The 22,756-nt window shown below is 33.1% G+C and overlaps 1 protein-coding gene across 5 annotated transcripts in view; it reads left to right on the top strand.

The window, feature by feature from the left end:
• LOC126877502 (uncharacterized) overlaps positions 1-22,756 on the top strand; it is a 206,124-nt gene that overhangs the window by 7,242 nt on the left and 176,126 nt on the right. Inside the window, exon 2 of one of the 5 annotated variants that reach the window (XM_050640219.1) lies at positions 3,186-3,261. The exons of the other annotated variants lie outside the window; for them this stretch is intronic. Within the exon in view, the coding sequence (XP_050496176.1) occupies positions 3,223-3,261 (39 nt within the window). The 5' untranslated portion in view covers positions 3,186-3,222. The remainder of the gene's footprint in view (positions 1-3,185; positions 3,262-22,756) is intronic. 5 annotated transcript variants of the gene reach the window in all.

Here is a 22,756-nt window from a genome sequence, read left to right as displayed (position 1 = left end):
ATCGAACAAATCAGGAATGATTAAAATGGTATTAAGAAAGGATAAGCTCGACAGTTTTTGGGACAAATGTAGAAGCGTTTCAAGATCGGAACGAGTAAAATTAAAAAAGCTAATCAAGGAGAACGTACGGAAGGGCGAAAAACATGGTAAGATGTACGTGCTTGGTTTTTATTCGGGTCTTAATTGTGACTTCAGTTTTTCTACAAAACTGTGGTTCTCTTTCTAGCATTGTCCTCATTTTCATAGCAGACGTACTACTTGAGAAATAAAAAGGTTTAATTCTAAAAACTTTTAGTACGCTTAAAACGTGTACTCTTTTCGAGTATCCACCGTTTTCCCTTTTAGTTGTCAAAATACTTTTCGAAAAATAGTGTAAAATTAGGGCATCCATTGAGAAGTCTTTTGTAAAACTTCGCAAAATTTTATTCTCTGATTACTTATTACTTGGGAATTTCCGTTACGTGTTATCAACCAATTAATACATCTTCAAAACTTTTAACTTCTAGATATTATAGAAAAAAAAATGGTTTTTTATAACTCCAAACTATAACTCCAAGCTATAAACTAATCACGATTACGTCGTTTTTCATAATTAATATTAGATCATCATAATTAATATTAGATCATCATAATAAAAATTAGAATTTATCCAAAATTTTATATTCCGTTCGATTTTATATTTTTATGCACCAAGCTAAATAAATCTGTTTTTTATCGTCGTTAAAAATCCCCTATTTAAGAACTCGAGAAATTGTAAAGTAATCTACCAGTCTTTGACTTTGATGGAACGAGATTTCGACTTGCCACGCCATTACAAATCGTCACCGCGACGCGCGACGTATCGCTTCTTAATGGCATCCTCGATTTGCATGTTAGCCGCGTGATTTAAATTTCAAACGAATTTCCGTGCTCGTTGTATCGAGCAACCAAACGATTTCGACACTCTCATGTCGTCGATATAACGGCGACGACTACGTGCTCTCGCACATGTTCCAACGGGACAAACCCATAGAAACGGCAGGAGGATTGTTGGCTGTAATCGCGATAACTATGCAGCTTTATCATCGTTGTAGCGTCGACTGCGTGTCGACGGTTGTTTTTTTCGTCGACGAAATTTGCCAGATGATAGATTTATCGACGGGAAATAAGGGGTTTAAGAGCTCACTCTCCATTAGCGCTATACCTGGATGGGGGAATATCGGCCGGAAATTAGAAATATCAATCGTTAGCACGCGTTTTAAAGCGAGATTTCATTCACCACGGCAAACGAACGCTTAATGGCCGGTGTTCAAGAGGGAGAGTATAATTTCATTTCTGTGCCGAATAAAATTTATCGCTTTTTAGAATTATCACGGTCATTGAGCCGTTCTTTATTATCTATACTACATGTCTATTAACTAACAAATAAAATATTTATCTTCTTATTGGCAAATTTTATGTACACGTTTTACGTTAATTATCGTGAAAGTATCTTTTCTAAATTTCATGTTGAATATACATATTCGTCACTAATCGGATTTTCCTTGCCTATATGTGCTATGTATATGTTGGAAAATAATTTTCATACAAAATTTACAATTCACAATTTAAAACTTTGTACATACATTTTACATTTTTATTATTGTGTGTTAGAAGATCATAGACATATAATATATGCAATAAATTTGTTAACTCTTCAGAGATTGATAGGATAATACGTCTCATGATGATTTTTACAAATACTGCTGGCTTGTATAATTTTTCTATCACGATTGGCCTAAGTATCATCTAATTACATATTAAACTACTTTTTACTTTCTTCATATTTGAGTGTATAATCCGCTATGAGTGTATTATAATTCATTGTTAAAAAATTTCAGGCGACGATTGCGACATTTTATTGGATTTTAAGTCTATCTTCGTGAAACATACATTGAATATCATCTTTTTTTACTTTTTGGGTATAGTTGTAGAGTTATTATGACATTACGAATGATAGTTCTCTTAATATAGATAGTAGCGATAATGTAGGTGATTTCTACAGCAGTAGAGATAATCAGTCATTATAATGAAAGTTCGCAATCACATGGTAGGTTTCCATTCATTGTACAGAGTATACCTGAGAAAGATTGTTTTTCTTTATATTATGAACTCGTAAAGACGAGTTAATATTTCATTTATAACATCAACAACAACTAGTTATAATTGATAACTAGTAATTAATTTATTAACAAAAAGTATCCTACTTTTAATATAAGAATTATTCATTTTGAATTGAATAGATCTTATTTTCTGCATATCTATTAGAGAAAATCATTTTATAGAGAATCATTTATACATGTAATCTAATATAGATTTCTATTTACACAAGAGTAATCTTGTAATTCTTAACGTGAGTTAATAAAACATTATTTGAAGAATTTTACGTCTATTTTACGTAAATTTGATGTGATCGGTAGACAATTAGAGAAATATATCTGTACCTGAAATATATCTGACAACGAAAGAAAATATGGAAGAAAATAAAGAGCAAAGGAAGAACGAATAATTTGTTTAATTTAGTAAAATTAAATACTTTTCTTGCATGCGGACAATTTTTATGCAAAAATTAGTACCGCAACATGGATTAAAGTTATTATATTTCTCAGATATACACAGACTTGCAATGGAATTTTTAGGACCGCAATCTCCTAGATTTAGAATTAAAAGCTCTCTTCGCTAAATCAGCTTTTAAAATGAAATTTTCCAAATCTATCTTTTTGGATATGTAACCAGACGATGTTTGACAAGGTAATATCGCATTTAAAAAAATTAACACCACTAAATCTTCTCTATTTTTAATAAACAAATTTGTGAGGAAGAACGAAATACAGAACGAAATAAAAAACGAAATAAAAAACGAAATAAAGAACGAAACAAAGAACAAAATAAAGAACGGAATAAGGAATGAAACAAAGGACGAGCGGTAAGATAGGTGACGTATGTAACTTAATTCCGAAGGAGATGAACTGATTCTAATTTGAAGCTCTCAAGTACAGATATATATTCTCAACCTCGAAACAAATAAGTTGCTCGTCGTTTTAACGTTTCGATGTTACTAACGACTGCGCCGTAGTCGAACAGTTGTAAAAACTAACTAGCCAAGAGATTAAATTTCACCAGCGAAAACAACGGTAATTGATTTTTTTTCTTTTATATGGATGCAGCTCTGAGTGTGCCAGCTAGGAGCAACAGTCATAGAAAATGTCGAATAAACTGCCAGTGGTTCGTATATCGGTTCCCGTAAGTGTTACTGCTATCTACTCTGATTGAGTATACACTATACACACGGAAATTATTATGCGAAACGCCGAAAGGAAAAACATGCGAATAATGTTCAGTTGTTTCCGCCCAGTATCCAAGCGTAGCGAGTAATCGATTGTTCGGTAGTTTTCCCCTCTTCCAGTCTTTAGCGACCAGACAGGGCGTACATAGGAAAGATAGAAATCCTTAGCCTTTTTTCACATGGCGATACACGTATGTGATACGTGTATGATATTATACATGTACGTATCGCGATATATCGCCGTGTGAAAGAGATCGTATGAGTTGTGATTTTATTCCTTACACGTGATGTCTAGCATTAGAAACACTGGTACGAGCTTTTTTATCCGAGAATTTAGTTTCGAATTATATTTCTTTCCTTATATTTACCATTTAGGTGTATTCTGTTTCTGTCTCCTCTTCTATCATTCGTAGTGAATGTTATGTATTTGAACGATTAGAGATAATTTTAAGCGATAGATTTAAAAATTAGTCGGAAAGTCTTTGTCTTGCGAAATAATAGCTGGGTATGTATATTATATTTTTTTGGAAAGTAAGAATGAAACAAAGTATTATATTGGGTGTCCTGAAAAAGCATATTTTTATTTAAAAGAATAATATAGTGAAATAAAAAAGTAAAGCAGTTGTTAAATATATTAATATCTTTGATATATAATAATTTTCCTAATAAAGATTTTTAGTGAAATTTTCTATTGTGACACCTTTTATAATGTTGGTTTTGCCATGTAATAATTTCGTTATGAATTCCTTAATTTGTATTATTAGTGATATTGTATGTATGTTTGAAAAGATTTGAACGTTTAGAGATCTTTCTGTAAATATTCCTTTTCTCTCCAAAATATATCCCGAGCTATCAACACTCGTATTGATCCGATACTCGTAATATCCAATAGATAGAACAGAAAATATTCTATTATAAGTTGTCGATGCTGAGCTTGTTCCATCTTTTCTCAATCTTGTCAATTCCTTTTGCGGTTATGCTATAATATTTGAGACATTAGCAGGTTGTTTAAAATCGAACGATCCTTTTATTGAAATTATTTAGATCTGTACATACTTATTTTTCTACAAAAATACACTAGCTTTAAACGTATCGTAATTTTATCCGTCATCGCGGATATTCATTGCGAATATTCGTTGCAGCGACCAATTTTAATCGAGCCGTTTAATGTTGTCCTGGCATGAGATCAAATATAAGATCAATATTAGCCATAGAACTCGAAAATGTCATCTTTTACGGTTATGTCTCGATGCGTTTCGTGCTTTCTGAAGAGTGATTAAAATCGAAGATTCTACTGGATGCATCACTGACGAAACTTCAACTCAACAATTTTCCTTCTGCTTATCTCATCCTGTCAGAACCATCTTTGAAACATGTAAACGATAAGCTTATTGGAGAAAAATATGATAAGCACAAGTTCGTTGATTTTTAATGTTACTTAATAATTAAAAAGGTACACTTTAATATAATAGCATATTGCATGTTTAAAAAAGGAAACAATTTATTGGAAGATAAAAGCCTCTCAGCAATAGATAATAAATCCATAAAGTTTTGTGAAAGAAACTGATGCTCGTACATATCCAATACATATCTAAAATATGACAAGCAATATTTTTAAGAGAAATCAATATTTCCGAGGTAAATATCTTTGAAAAGAATCCCATAATCAAATTTAATAAAAAGATAGTTTTGGTAATGTGTAATTGATCGAACAATGTATTAAATTCTTAAATTTCCCTCACATGAAAAATATGACATCATATCTTTCTCCTGTGATCTTTATATATTTTTTACATTAACATTTTCTATAAACGAACGTAGATATCCGCAGTTTAGCAACGAATTTTTCTTCTTATAAAACTTGTCTCATCCTGTTAGAGTCATCTTTGAAATATCGAAACGATAGACACATTTACGTGTCTCGACGACAACCTCCGATCTTCGTAAACTAAAATTTAACAACGAATAATGTGACCTATGGCAACGAATTTCTGGTGACAACTAGCTCCATTCTCTCTTGCGTTTCTCTACATCCATCTCCTTTCGTAACGTTAAACGACATTACCATTGGGTCGTCACTACGCTTTGCTTTTGAGATTAAAGTGAAATTGTATCTGCCATCGCGATCGGAAGTTGGATGTGTACCGATTGTTTCTCGTAACGGCCGAGTTGCGTTGGATAGTTCGGATAAGTGGTAGATCGGCTGTGTGGCGGCAAAGCGTCGCATCGATTCGTCTCTTTCAAGATGTATACAAACCTTCAACTATTCCAAGAATTCCGGTAGTTCTGGACACGTGTCGGCGATATCACCGAAAACTTCGCGAATTCCATTTCATAAATACGAGTTTCAAGTTGAATTGAACCAGAGGCCGATCTTGAATTCCATCGGTGAAAGGAAGAGTCGTATTGCAACAATGCTCGATTTCTTCGTGGTTCATTATTCAAAAGAGTGTTCTGAAAGACGTTCAGAGTAACGTTGAAATCATTGACGGGTGAAATTCTCTGTTACAGGAGAAAAGCTCTTGGTTGCAAAATTGTTTCGAGGTTTTTGAAACTCAAGGTAATGAAGACAGGCCCATTAATGGCCTTCGAGTATGAAATATTCACCCTTGGAAAATGAGATTCCAACAAGTAGTCGCGGGATATCAAATTTGATCGAGTAAATGTTACAGTAATTACAGCGATAAAATTATAGGCAGCCTTAAGTTGCATTATCGCGAAGCCGCGTTGCAGGACTATTCTATTATACTTGACAAGCTGTTTATTTCCAAATTCTTTAATTTGTAAATCCCGAATGAAATTCAAAAGGTATTTCTAAAATAATCGAAAGACTTCTGATATTAATGGAAGTAGTGATAGTCAATATTGTATATAGCGGTATATATATACAGTACATAGTAAAAATATTATTTCTATTCTACGCTTCCTGACTAGGTAATTTATATTTTGCTAATTTCATAAAAAGAGAGTAAAAGCTGTTCCTATAAAAATTATATATTCTTATATATTTCTTATATATAATTCCCTTATATATACATAATATGTAAATATTTGATCATCATTAATTCATATATTTTGTCTGATTTCAAATACGGTTACTACAAATCGACCAAACTGTCCCGATGCTTATGACCTAAGTAGCCTATACCTAAATATATCTACTACGTTTCTCTTTTATGTCCTCTTTCTCTTTAGAAATATTTTGTATGTGCATAAGGAGCACAACAAAGAAACGAGATCAGCGAACGCATTATATTTTCACGAAAAAATACGTGTAGAGAGACTGGCTCGTTAACATCGCCAGAGCTAAACTAATTCTCCCTTGCTATCGCGTTGCATGCTTGGCCTTCTGCGGACGGCGGTGTCGCGCGCGGGAAATAAGTCGTGCTCTTTTGAAAATAAGGACGTCACGTGGTCCACTTACCTATTCCCAATTACTTGTAATTGCCCTCTTCGTTACCGTTTGAACGTTTCTCGTATCAAGCGTTCCCTCGGGGAAAAGTTCCAGCTGGAAGCGAAACGATCGGTCTGCTTTCACTTGCGTGACGAGCACCATGCTACTTCAATTAGTAGGCCTGTACGATACATGCCTGCGTGCCGTCTGCTGATGGCTACCTCGATCGGTCCATGTTCATATTTTCAGTTCGATCTTCCTTGTTGATCGTGCGCAATGGCGAACGTCGATATTTCAACGCGTCCAGAGAAAACGATGCATTAAATTTTGATCGGTGCATCGAGCAGCCTAACTCGCATAGAACGATCTTGTACTTTCGATCGTTCTTATCAGTTGTGTTCGTTAATGCTGAAGGAAAACTGAATCAGTATAGGATTGAATAGCTTCGCTTTTTCTTGTGCTTATATTAACGCATTGGTATAATGATTTCTTCATACTAAATATTGCAATATTAAATGTATACATTTCAATATTAAAATGTATATAATTTGTTTTTAATCAAAATTATTATTCTTTAATCAGTTTACTTGTTTTCAACCAAGATTATTATTTTGTGATCAGTGGCTAATTGATAAATTGAGCTCGAGTTTTTCAAATCTGAGACAGCGTGAAATTATTTCTACGTTTATTTGAGTGATGTTCTGTACTTTTTCGTTGAAGTATGCGTGCAAGTGCTATTCGCTATGAATGTAAGAATTAGGAATTCAATTGAATTGATTCGATAATAGTGTTATTATGGTCTAGAAGTATGAATTTCTGAAGTGAGGCTTCCAAGAATCCGGTGATACAAGCATTAAGAGTCGGTATTTTATAGTTTATAACTCTAGTATACGATATTACACGAATTCTAAGATTGTTTCATAGATTAACTTTCGAGAATCCAGATTTGTTCTCAGAATGGTTTCCATTAGAATTGGGATACTAACTTACTTGAATCTATATTAGTTATCTTGCTTTTACGAGGGTTTTGCTATTGTTCTAAGTTTGATGTATTTCTGTGACATAATCGTATTTTAGGAACTTAGTGTCATTCAGCTTTGTCTTCAGTCATTGTATTAGAGTAGTACATATATCTTGTATTAATCTTGATCAGTGGTTTTTGGTCATAATATTGTACTTCAATTCTGGAACTTTAATTGCAAGATTTTTAATGTAAGAACAATTTGATATGAAAAAATTAAAAGGACGCCCTACTACGCATAATGCTTCGTACGTTAGCAATTAATGGTTCATTAATACTATGCGTATGAAGATAAAATTGAGAAACAGAAAGCGTTTATCTTTATGAATGAAATCGAGTTCCTATGTGAGTTAATTTAGACAATTAAAAGAGACTAACATTCCCTATTGTTTCGGTGTTCGTAATCGATACTATTCGCTGTAATTACATTTTGCTGAGCGGAAATAACAATGCCACAACACAAATAAGATTATGGATCCGTCAAATATTATTTCTATCAAACTGCTGACGATTGATGTTCTCGAACGGTATCGACGTTTGTAAATAATGTCTCGGTGTACTGCAAATCGTGTAATCATCCTGTCCGGGCATGCGTAAATGTAAATAATTTACATACGCCAACGGATGAATTTTAAACAAATGTTCCTGTGTATAAAGTACTCGTGACATGATATTTTCGTAATTATATACACGAAAATTATAATTCATAATGGGTGGTTGGTTGCTCGAGTAGGAGCAACGGTTGGCTGCATTTGTTCTCGTGCGAAGTTTAATTTGTTAAGTACATCATTTGCTATAATCATTTGCTAGTGCTAAATATTTCTTCGAAAAAATTTAGATATATATTATTCATATATATGTATGTCATGTTATATGTATATAGCTTAAATGACCATTACATTAAATTAAATTAGCAATTAAAGTATGATTCAATATATTTATACAAATATATAGAAAGCACGGCAGAAACAAGTAACGGCACTTCATCCCGGGGTACAAAACGAAAACAGTGTTAACGAAAAGCATCTGTTCAAAGGTTCCAGCTGTAATCAATTTCCGCGCATGCAACAGTTAATTACTCGATCCACAGTCGGGTGGGTCGTTTCCACATCGATGCGCTTAATAAAGTTTGTATTGTGAATCGCGAGTGTGCATGTACATACTCTGTTCGGTCAAGTTACGACGTCTCCGTTCGAAACGCGGTGATCATGTGTTTCTCTTTGACATGCGTGACTAAGCTCGAAACATACGCTCGGTTTAGTGCAACAACGTTCGGTAAATGACGTTCATATACACCGATGCCGATTACTTCGTTAATTAATTTTCGAATTAATGTATACGCGCTAAATGACGCTTAATCTTGCTAAAAGCACTGATCCCACGTATATGAGGATCGCTGTTTCTCGCGATATCGTACTTCGACGTCGAGCTTTTCAGAATTTCGGATTTGCTATCAATGACTTCTTGAGATTTGCTGTTTTGAAGTTGAAGGGTAAATGTTTGGAGAAACATTTGTTGGAATGAGTAAGCAGGTTTCAACCCGATGTCTGTGAGACCAATGAGATAACACGTCCCGAGGTAAATTTTACAAAGACGATACTGAGTGGATTTTGATGCCACTGAAATATATTGGATCCCGCTATAAATGGAACTATCTATACATATGTTTGTTATACATATGTATAGTTTTTTAATATCTATACTTACCTACTATCTTTTAAGATTATGCTGACAACTTATCTTTTTCAAAGTTGGGTGTATTATTATTATATCTTTGCATACGTTATTGAGGAAGATTCGCCCCGGAATTTTTATACCAGTAGCAGGTATAATTTATCGTACAGAAATCGAAATCGTTGTTACCGAATTTAATCTATAAAATCTTTGCACAAAATTTTGTGATGTTTCATATGATTTTTATGAAGAAACATATATCAATCTAGTCGAAAAGTTCGTGGACTAAGTTATGCAAGTCTTGTCTTCTCTGTGTCTGGTCTTTCAAAGTCGAGAAACTTTTGGTTAAACTAATATAGGTAATTTGCATACATATAGATTATGATAAACGTCATGTAATCATCAATTATGAATTAGGAATTTATTTGTAGCTAATACAGCGTAAAATTTACAACGATTGTTGTACAACATCCATCGATAATGCATCGTATTATTCTCCTACTAAAAACCAGTAAAGCCACTCTTTAAAGGGATTAAAATATAAATATCCTAAAGCGCGGACGAAAATTTGGGAATATCTGTTATACATTCTTTTTCAAATTAATATCCTTTATAAAGTATCTCCATACTGTCACATTTAACTAACCATTCGTATTAAAACATACATTGTCATGGTGATTAACAGGGATAAGTCTCAACTGAAAATGAGTTAAAGATAGTTGCAGATGTAAACAGATCGTACACGAATCCTTTCTTATTCTGTCTGCGTTTTTCAGTTAATCTACTTTTAATCACTCGTACCTGATTAACGACAGAAATTGTAGAGCTTCCGCCGAAGTCTGTTTGATCCAGCCTGTAATATGCCGGTGTCACAAGCAGCCGTCATTATTTATCGCGTATTAAACCCTACTAAAAGATTGAAATGGTAGTTCTCGTTGCTCTTTTCAGCCATAATATTTCACTAACTTATTTTCTGTTCGAATATATTCACTTTACATTTCACGTATATATTCCTACAGGTATCCGACACACTGCAACGAATTCGTATCGACGATTCGTTTTATCCGTTTTCACGATCCAGGTATTCCCACTCGAAACGAGGAGCGACCCACAAATATTTGTGATTTTTAACGTTGTCTAAAATTTGTCGATAAATTTTCACTCCGATAACTCATAGACCTAAATCTCCTTCTTAGTCTTTCTGCGTATTGTTCCACTTATCAACTGTTGCCAGATGTATAATCTTTCACGTTCAGCTTTCTAATATCCTAGTTCGATCGAATGGATCGGATTATCAATTTGGAAAAGAAAAATTTCCACGTGGAAAATTCGACTTCGGATTTAAAAGAAATACGAGACTGTTTGATTAAGTAATTCTATTTATTTGTAAAGTAAGTAAAGTTTTTCTATCTATGTGACTTCTGACATATTTATAATAATATTCATAGTAATGTGACATATCTAGAATATAGGTGAAAGATGTTTATGTAGACTTATGATATGGTTATATACTGCTCATGGATATAATAGCTTAATTAAATTTTGAATAAGCGATAGGGCTCATGTTGCGTGAATGACAATTGTGCGTACTTCAAGGGATGCTTCTCTAAAAGGATGTACAGAGTTTCGAGAAACGTAGTTAAAACTGCAAAAATGGCTACAAAAATAAATGGTAAAGATATCTCACTAAAGCAGAATTTTTCCTATGATACGAGCGAGATCATTTGTACATTCGTCATTTAAAAGAGGGAATCGGGCCTTCATTGACAAAATCCACGTCCTTTCACTATTGGTACTCTCCACTAATTCTTCAATAAACCTCGTAAGAAAAAATTTAAGCTCAAAGTTTAGAAAAACATCATATAATAGTACTTTCCACTTGTTGGAAGAAAAGAGATACTTTCGCCCGAGCCGATTCAAATGTTTTATTCGAGCTTCACAATGAAAGTTCCATGATATGCGCATCACGGTTTTGGCAACATAGGATGGATGAGTATTATCGGGTCGTGCGTTTTGGGAATTGTATCGACGCGTTGTTTTTAAAGGAGGCGCAGTTGCTCTCTCGGGATTAGATCCCAAGCGAACGCGCTCCTGTTCTAGATTCTTCATAGAGTAGCAGCGACCATTTTACTCCTACATTTCCTTGGAATAAACGCAACCGTTTTATTTACGAGAATGTCTTCGCGGTCCACTGGGAGCGTTGGCTACGCTATATTATTATTCGATTACATTTGCATTGCATGCGACTGAGAAATAAGCGGGACGACGTGACGCGGTCTAGGTGAAGTAAGCAGTAATTCGATAGAGGTTTCATGGGAGGAAATCACGGAATCATGATCTTGTTCTCCTTTCTCATTCCGTAATGGTTATCCAACCTCTCTTCTTTACATGTTATCATCGATGTTTTTTTTCTTCCTTTCCTTCTTTTTTTCGCCCGTGATCTTTCAGAGCACGTATGAATTTTCCTCTCGAATTATAAGATTTTGATCTTGTGATTCTTAAAGTAAGATCAAGCGTTACTTGATGTAGTCGCGAATTTAAATAGAGAAGACATATATCCTATTTGTTATCGACGAAACGAAGATGGAAATATGATAGGATTTATTTACCGAAGATCTTTGCATCGCTTGTTGTTACTATTGTAATACATTCCTTTCATTGCTTAATTTGATGGAGGTTCCATGGAAGCGCGATCCTGTTCGCCTTTCTTCATCCTCATTTCGCAATGCTTATTCAACATGTAGCATGATTTAGAGAACAATTCAAATCATGTTGTTGTTTTGTTCTCTCCCGACCACTATAAATAAATGGACGCGATTACAAGGAAAGGAGTTACAGTCAGTTGTCGATCGGGTTTCAACCAGTTATCAACGAATTATCAGCGATCTAATTAACGAGTCATTAGCGATCCTATTTTACGACTTATACACTGTCTTAGCGAATCGGTTAGTACGAGCATCTTTGTGAGCATTATCTGTATACCAATTTATCATTTTAAATATAATCGACGGTTTCAACAACAAGCAATAACATTTAATAAATCTCACGATCGTACATCCTCTATACAAGCCCCCTCCACAAACATTTCTTCTCAAAATGTTGATATCGTGGTTCTCTTTCTTCTTTTTCTTCCCTTTAGACCATGAATGATTTTCCTTTCGATTTCGTCGAGTTATGAGCAACTCATGGTAATCTTGGAAACCATAAGACCGCGATCTTGCGCTTATTAAAGTAAGATCGAGTGCCACTTCACCTAGTCGTGAATTTAAATAGGACAGACATATTTTCTGTTTGGTTACGATTGGAATAAAAATGAAGATATGATGGCGTCTACTTATTTCTCGAAAATTTTGCGTTCGTCGATATAGTACTACAATCGCCAAGTTATGGTATACAGTTACAAAATACCCGACTATCTGAGTGAGTTTATACTGATTCTTAGTTCTTAAAGTACAAATTTTAAGGTATAAATTTGTGTAACGTGCGATTAAATATAGCGAAAGGCAGTTGTACTGATTCGGTTAACGAAATATCGGAATGCGTATTTTCCGAGTAATTTCTAACCGTATGTCTGACATAGCAATCTAATCTAAATACCTACCCGTATTATGCCACTTTCCGTCAGATTCACCCTTCGTACGAACGATTTATTTTGTCTTCGGCTACAGTTCCGCAACTTTTACACAGCCAGACTGCTAGTAACCGAAAGTGACTGCCTTATGTAATGTGGTCGCGAGCTCAAAGGCCTATACTTCCCGATTAGATTTCGTAGGACATTGTAGTCGTTGCGTAACGTCGCATTTTGTTCCTGGTATCTTCATAGTTTGGTTATTTTATTTGTAGGGAAGACAAATTGCATCATTCAGTGGAATTTATAGAAATTAAGATTTGGCGAAATTGTTAACTTCATAATACCTCATAACCTTATAATTGTTTAACCTCATAAGTTACGGAACACTTGTTAGTTTGGAACATAAGCTATCATAAAATAGATCTGTAATGAAATCTTCAAAACCTAGTATAATTTAGTTTTCCTCATAATATATATGATCAAGAAGTTTCAAGTTCACTTTGCAATTACAACATTCAGTTATATTCTGTGTATGACGATAAGAATGTGTTCTATGACATGTTTGAAATGGTTTTGTAACATATTTGGTGTAGTAGAATATTATGATCATATGTACGATATAAATGATTCTATGCACGGTGCTTATGGCAACAATGAAATGTGGATTTAGTCGATTGTATGTTGTGGCAGAGATATTTATCACTTCTGTGATTTGTTCCATATGGACTTGGCCAGCTTAATGGTTTTAACTTGCTACATAAATTCGCTGTATGAATGCATGTGCTCTGAATTTGAATTGCGTAAAAGTTGATGTTTGCTGCAACACATCTAAACAGAAAATTTGTGTTGTCTATCTACGGAAAGTAGAAGTAAAGAGACTTTGCCTTTATGCGTAACGTAACAGTGAAAGTACCACATTTCAGAATAATACATATTTAGGATTTGTAATTTACGAACACAGTTTTGAAATAATCACTATTGTTTAGAAATTTTTAATACACTACTAATTAAACATTTTCTCGTCATAATTGAAAGGTGATTGTTTCTTTAAAACAATTTTCGATAATAACGAAAAAGTGTTGTACAAAATAATTTACTATCAACGCAAATTAATATTAAAATTCCTTTATTATCAATATAAACTCAATTTTTTTTCTTTTTTTTTTTTTTTTGATACGTTGAAAGGATTACGAGTAAATTGCATGGACGCGAAATTGCCAATGAAAATTTTTCGAACGATTTGCTGACCTTTTCCACGAGCCTCGAACAAATCAACTGTGTGGGTAGACATGGTTCCCACGTTTTGATTTGTGAAAATTATCTAGCGATCGCGTAATTTCTGTTCCCAGTCCGACTTTTCGCAACTTTACAGCTCATTAATCGTCGTGGGGACGCCAAAAGAAATTGTAAGTTTTCCGAGTCCTAATTACCGCGGTAAGTTTCTTGAACATAAATAAATGAATTCAAGAAAGTCAGGATAAAAGGAGATGCAAATACTGAATCTTAAAAACAGCAATGAAGTCACGTTTCTGTCATAAATTCTGTTCGTGTAGTAATTTTTTGCATGTTTTACGCTACCCGAACAGCCTCATCTTGGTAAAATTTCGTGATAACGTTAAGTACAAGGAATTTCATAGAAAATGACCTCCTCTTTGGAAATAGACATTTTAACATTTATTCATTAATTGTGGTTTTTACCTTTTTGAGTGTTCTGTAATATACATATAATTTGCATTATTTTTCTGTCCTTTTACGCTAGAGGAATAAATTTGAAGGGATAGGGAAAAGCATAAAAAGTAAGTTTTATTATAGGAGGGTGACTTTCTGGATCTTATAAGTATTAAGTTTGATAAATTAAGACGAACGAGAGGAATATGTTACATATTTCTTTAGATATTTTACGATTTCGTAGATACTTTTTAGTTTCGACGTCAGAATTTCTGCAGCAGGAAATGTTCTTTCCTAGGTTCGTTTGATTGTAAAAACTTGATAGTCTTGCTTATTTTTTAGGATCTGACAGTATATCAAACGTGAAGTTAGTAAATATTTAGGTATCTGCCAAAAATTTCTGGAATGTCCCCAATTTAACATACTGTTTGACCTTTTGCTAATATCAAGATGTACGGAATTCAAGGAAATGATATTTAGCTCATCGTTTCACTTTTGTAATTTTTAAAAGTATTTCGTTATTACTATTATTAGCCATAGAATGGTTTTTCTCTTTTCGATATGTTTCTATCATTATGTAAAAAGAAAGAAATTTTGTAAACTAACAATTGAATGGAATGTTAACATATATTTATTCGCATTATTTTCTTTGAAATACTACTTGTTTTGAAAATAACATTTGTAAGCACGTATCAAAACTTTCTTTTATACGCTGTTAAACAACTATAACATGTTTATTTGTGTCGACGATATTAATCGTAGCGTATTGAGGGCTTCTCTTTTCCAGTGTATACCTTCAATTGATAATATGCAATTACAGCTCCAAGCACGAATTATTATGTCGCATCCTGTAACATGTCACGGACCCATGAAACTTCTGTCGATATGATCGAATAATCTGATTTCGTGACTGTCATTCATCATGATTGAATGCACGGGTTATAAATATGTGCATAATAAGCTTGTAACTCCAGAATTATCAGCCTGATCTTGTTTGGAAGACAGGAGTCTATTAATAATGGACTCCAATACTGATATGCGAGACTAGTTTAAATTGTTCAAAGATAAACAGTTATAATTTTCTCATAAAATGTAATTTTAAGTATAATTGTAGTAATTCGTAAGGTGTAAAATTAAAATTTGAATGTGATTAAAATTTTTACCTAAAAAAATTTGTCGTTATTCGAAGATATACATAAATCGTTTCACATATTTCGCTGCAGACCATGCTTTATTGCGACATAATGTAACATATAAAGTTTCGTATCTTCCAAATTCAAGAAATTATACTGACTTTGGTTCTCGTATAGCGACGCTACATTATATGTAATATATCACACGACTTGGCTAGTGTTTCAGCGTGGGAACGTTCATGTGCTCGTATTTCGCATATGTTATATTCCTCTACGTATATAACATAATCTATATGTGTATATAATATAATAATATATATATACTAATTATATATAATTATAATAAGACATAAGCATTAAAATTAAGCCAGAATCCTTTCTTAGTTCGTCTAGTTAAACATCTCACAGATTAAACTTTTGAAAAATTTTCTGTCGTCACGTACTTCTTCCATTTCTCGCATTTACATTTTACGCTCTTTATTTCTCATTTGGATTTCGGTAAGCTAATGCAGCCATGTATCTTTCGCACATATACATTTACACTTGCTCATTTTCCTTAAACTTAAATCACCAGAATTGCACTGAGCTTAACATAAGACTGATGTAATCTCACGCTGTAAATTCCATATTTACGACACTACACAAGCATTAAATAGCAAATAGACGTTAAACGAGTTAATGAGCGAATGATCTTGCCATTCGTACTAAAAATTTGTATCTCTCACCCCATTTCAAGTGACAACATTGGGTTATTTGGAAAACTTGTAGCATTTTTGACAAGCGATATATTCTGCTGGGTATTTGCGAGATATGTTTGGTGAGATTGGAAAGGGAATATTCATATGAACATCTGCCAAATAATGAAATACCGTAGTTACACAAATACATGGTGTTCCGATGTGGATGTTAAACGTAGCAAAAATGGTGGTAGGGTATTACCGTATTGATAGTGCAAGCCGACAAGAGATGATCCTGCTAATTCTTTCAAATGATGCTTCGTTTTTCAGAAAATAGAGTTTTAAAATTTATTAAGTAGTATAGTTGAACTTAGCTAATGACATACTAGGTGTGAGTAAACAAACAGCAGGAGGTATTCTACGTGTAAAAATAAGTAAAAAATGTGCAGTAAAATTTTTCCTTTTGAGACCTCATTTTCAAGAAGATAAAGTTTGAACATGTTACACAATTAAGGACTGGTCTAATGCACGAATATACTACATTTTCAAATTTACTTTTCTCGAAAACAAAGTATCTTACGAAAAGATTGTATTCTACATTTTGTAGTTATTTTCGCATGTGAAACCCCAACTGTAACCCTCACTCTTTGTTAATTATTTATTCTTGCTAAGTCCTTGAACACAATTGTAAATTGTAAATAAATCATCATAATAATTGAGAAAAAATATATATATATATTCCTGATACACAGTGACGTAATACTGTATGACGTAACACCTTAAATCGCATTGCTATATAACGCAATACTATGTAACATGCTACAGAACAACGTAATATAATATAAAGTGATATAATATGACGGGATATAGTTTCACGTAATATATTAAAACGCAATATAATATAACGTGATATATTGTATATATTGTAATATTATATAACGTAATCTAATAAAACGTAACATTATATAACATATTACCCTATAGCGTACTTTGAGACAACGTAATTCAATATAACGCGATATAGTATAACGTAATATAATATAATATCATATAATATAATAAAATAACCAATGTAATATAGAAATAAGGAATGCAATGTAAGTGTCATATACAGTATAAAAAATTAGAAACGACAACTCAATAGTCTCCTTGTAATAGGCTTTGTATCTAAAGTAAAAATAAATGAATAGACAATAATAATATTAATATAAATATTATTTATTGCTGTTTTATGCCTCCGTCGCTATTATATGACTAATCCCTTGACTTGGACGTTTTCTGCTTCTCTGTACTCGGCTATCAATCTTGGAAAATTTTATGTCAATGGTCATGCTCATGTATCAATATGTAGTTCTTACGTAGTTCTGGAAAAGTTCGTTCCCTTTGCGAATGCATGTGTCGTTTTATATGCCTTTTATACGCGTCTTGAACGGTGCATTGGTATGCGTATAAACTCAGAACGTTCGTGTTCTGTTAACAAGAAAAGGACGCCAGACGTCTATCGCCTCGATGGAAACTTTTGTCCACATTGATATTGTTCCGGTGATTGGCACACGAACGACCAGCTCGTTTTCTATAAGTTTGAAGTTTCCAAAATATAAGAGCATAAAAATTGCACAAATTCAATGGACATTTCGATCGCGATGGCTATAGAATTCCCAATCTAGTTTATTTTCAATTTATAGCTTTATTTTAAGATTTGTTTACTCAATGCGTCTTTAATGATTACTAGGCTGCAGATTCTGATACAAATTCACGTTTGTATCATTACTGAATGAATAGAAATTTGTTTCATATTTCAAACATTGTAACGTGTACTTTGGATATTTTTGTATTATGTGTATTGTGCATTCTCTGTACATTTTTTTATGCATTTAAATTATGCATGGTATAATTAGTTTGGTGTGGCTAATGTGTAAACATGTTAAACGAAAGCTAAGCTCAAGGGTTAAAGTTACTTTTATATTTTCATAAAGGGTAGACTCTGAAAGTTGAACATTTTATATAACAAAAGAAGGACATATTGACAAGTTGCAAGGTGTGTAGACATCTGAAAACAACTGATCAGAGGTAAACTGATATTGCTCGGATCTTGTATTAAAGCATAAGAAAGTATCAAAGTATTACTTCGTGAGGTGTAGCAATAATTCACAATTTTTCAAGCCGTTCACGACCTTTGAAACACTTTTCCTCCGTCAAGGATTTAAATTCTCTCGCAGTCTGGATCCTTTTAAGACTTAAAACGCTTTCGATGTTATCAATCGCCACGGTAACTTTTGTGTTTGAAGTTAAACTTCATTAAAAGAAACCCGCTGCTGCCTACTGGTTATTAACAGCAATTCAGAGGCTTAAAGAAGAGGCGATAAAATCTTAAAATTGAAATTAAGTAGAAATTAAGTTTCTCACTATTACATTGGTTCATAAAAGTATTTAAATACTTAACATAAAGAACTTTTATGTCCATACTGTATGTGTTGTATAAAACATTTTGAAATATCATTAGCCCTCCAATAATACACAACTATCATAGTAAAATATTGATATAATTTGAAGCCAATCTGAAAATGTATACAGAAATATATACATATTCCTACAAATATATATAAAAATATATACATTTTTATTTTTGTATAAACTAACTCAAAGTGGTTAATTCTTTTTTCGTGTTCATGTCTTTTAGGATATTTAATGTACAGAAACTTTTCATCGGTAATGTACTTACTCTTTGTACATTCGATAAAAGAATCACCCGATTTGAAGCAATCGAAAGAATTCAGAAAAACGTATTCAAAACGTACATTTGTCTTGTGTTTTTATCGGTATTCGTATTATGTTATATTATATATAACAATTTTAACTTGTATTATATATGAGAAATAATTCTTTTAAATCACAGACAGTCAGACAGAAAGTCGTAAATCGTAACAGAATTTAGTTAAAAACATGGATCTCGCGAAACTGCCGGTCATCAAACCGTGATGTTTCTTTATTTTACGTAGGTACGGAAACTCTATTCGTTCTGAGCCTAAGGTGGTAAGGGCTTAACCCAGAGCTTCCGTTATTGCATTACGAGAAAATAGGTCTCAGAGGTGTGTGGCAAAGTGTGCAGAAGCATCTCAGGTTATGCACTTCCGAGAATCGCATAGATTTAAGGATTAGCTGGCTACATTCGACAACGTGAAACTAGTGTGACAATAGTATTCGTGTTTAATGTTAACACAGTTGAAGGTGGTAGATTGCATTTCGTTCTAATATTGTTTCTATCCAAAAATTTATTTTATTCGATCAGAATTATTGAATCTCACTGAAAAATTTGTCAATACACTTATTTTTTATTTTCTAGCCCTTTAATATATTAGATACTGTCTGCCATTTTTGGTTTTCTTCTCCTTATTTGTCGTAAATGTCTGTAATACTTGAATTCGTATTCTATTTACTGTAGCGCTTTCGATTATGTAACATTTAATTAATTTATAAACTAGAAGAAACTACGAATGAACAGCGTTATAAAGGATATATTAAAAAGTTTCCAAACAATATATTTAACTGGCATTACAAGATCAGCATTTTTCCGTATCACAAGAATATCATCTTTGCCAGAAACGTCTTCCTCCACCCTCGGCGGCGATTAAACCATTCTTCGATCAAACAAGCATAACCACGACTCAAACGAAGGAAATTATACATCCCTTACGTGGCATCCTCACGTAAAGGGAATATTGACTGGCTGGATTATTGGTGTCTTGGTAAGGAGATCCTTTCTTTGCGCTGCGGACAAATCCGTTTAAACGGGTGCTGTTGGTGTGTTAAAAAGGAATGGCCGGTCGAATTGAAGCAGCAGGCGCCCATGGCAGAATTTGCCAACACACATCACAGTGTACGCTACACTCTCACAAATATGTAGACACTTGGCCTTTTTTAACGTAATGCAATCTAGTTACATAAACACAGACGGAAAAACTCAGGACGATTTATACTTTATTTTAGAATTGACATATATTATGATAAAATTTGGTTCTAGAAGTTAACGTGCAATAAAAAGAATTGGCGACTATCAAAGGAAAAAGTATAAAGCGTCACAAAAGACTAGTAAATCACAGAAATACATTACTGATCTCATTATTGGAATCCCAAAACACCAGAGGTCTTCGAAGAAATTAACCATCAGATCTGAAGGAATTATATATTATACATGTATATACCATAATAAGGTTACGATAATATCACGATAAGGCTTAAAACAAATAATTAGCTGATATTTCACGTGATATATGTATATTTGTTGATTCCACAAGAATATAATAAATATTACTTTCGATCATTAATTCATCCACTTTACTAATATTCTGTGTCGTTAGTATAAATCGAGCAAAGTGTCCATGTACTTACGACCGACAGTAGAAAGGGTAGCAGAGGACCGAAGGAAAGCAAGGATTGGTAAAGAAGGAAAACAACGGGAGTAGAGAGTGATCTAGGGAAGAAGAATCGCGAAGTCGCTTGAACAGCGACGCTGCACATGGCACCTCCCACGGAAGATCAATATCCCTACCAATCGTATTTCTCTCTTGACTACGGCACACTGTCTCTCCTCAGTGGCACGATATGAGCGTCTTCTCCTTATCAATTTCTCCTTCTCTTCTTCTCTTTCTCTTCTCCTTCTTGTTCCTCCTCCTCTTTTTCTTTTTCTACTTCCGTTTCTCCTATTGGTAGTTTTCCCGAGCTCGACTTTTCGCGACCGGTGCCGCGAAACGTGCAGCCTCGCTATTTCCGAACGATTGACCTGCTGTAATTTCTTCAATGCGATTACGAGGATATCGGGAATTTCGAAAGAGGTTCGTCCTGATCGTAGATAAAATAAATCAGGGTTAAGTAGGAATGTTTGTTATGCGAATAATTCGTTTAACGAGTGCTGATATAATACAGTGATTATCGACAATATTTAAATATTTATTATTATAATTATTATTATTATTTATTACTTCCATGCAGTATAGTTTTTGAATTTAAATTAATTATTACTCTATCTTAATTACATCAGTTATTTACATATTTCTTGAATATCTATTATAGAAAACTTTTATGAATACATTATACATGTTGCGTGAAAGTATGTGAAATTTTATTGGCACTGTAATGACATGGCTATTGTGATAATGATATTACTGGTAAAATTTTAAATTAATTTAATGTTGTATATGAAGGTTACAAGTCATTCACTTTAACTCACTTTTACTTGGTAAAAAATTAGTATATAACATGAATAGTGAGTTTGAACCTAGAAGATGCCATTAAGAATTGTGGCTTATTAATATGATGAACAATTGATTGTCCAAATATTTCTGTAACATCTGTGAAAACGATGTGTCTATTCTAAGTATATTTTCAATTTTGTTTCAAACTTTAGCAATATGTATAATTATGATAGTCATATCTTATTACAGCGCTAAATAAATTTTAAGAAGTTTTATATAACACATACAATATATTCGTATATGATTTCTACAAATGTTCAAATACTTTGGTGAGTTACTATAGTTGTTGGGTGAAATACATGCTTCACTTAATGAGTGAATTTGACTATTTTTTAAAACTCTTCTTTTTCTTCTCCATTTAATTAACGTTACTGCTTTAAATTCAATTGTTCTTCGTGTTTTTGTTTCATCCTACGGCCACTTGCTGTCGACGTATCGACCAAGCTTCCCGCTTTTCTTTGTTAGGTCAACAATTTAATGAAACATCGGTCGACGTTTAAAATCTTTTTTTTCTTTGTTAGTTTGCGAAATTCAAAAGCATTTCCTTTATTGATTCCGAGCTTTTAGGTCAAATTTGTCTATGGTATTTGTATTATACAAGTTAAATAATATTCAAAATTCTCTTTAATTTCTTGAATTCTAAAAATTTTCATGACACGATCGATTCACAATTCCAACACATGATTACAGCGAAATTTTAAAAAAGATCAAGAGCTTTATTTCGAAAATAGTTTTGTTTATAAATTTATTTTCATGTTTTATCAGTGATAATAATGAGCGACAAATTTTCACATTATCAGCGTCATTATAAGGCGCTAGTTGAATACGAAGAGTTAATTCGTTGATCCCTGAATTTCATATGTTTTCATCTAAGTTTTGAAACAATATTTTTCTGCTTTCTGTACCATCGAAATATTATTATTATAGATATACTAAACAGGGAATTTTTCGTGATTTTTTTTATTTACTCTCAAATATCGTGTTAGCTGTTAAGATTGTAATGGACGTATATAAGTATTATTGAAACACCCATGTGAAGACGTCACGGATGACGTTCAATTA

Source organism: Bombus huntii, chromosome 2, assembly GCF_024542735.1.
Source record: "Bombus huntii isolate Logan2020A chromosome 2, iyBomHunt1.1, whole genome shotgun sequence".
Classification (NCBI taxonomy): Eukaryota; Metazoa; Arthropoda; class Insecta; order Hymenoptera; family Apidae; genus Bombus; species Bombus huntii.
This window is presented reverse-complemented; position numbering and strand designations above follow the sequence as displayed.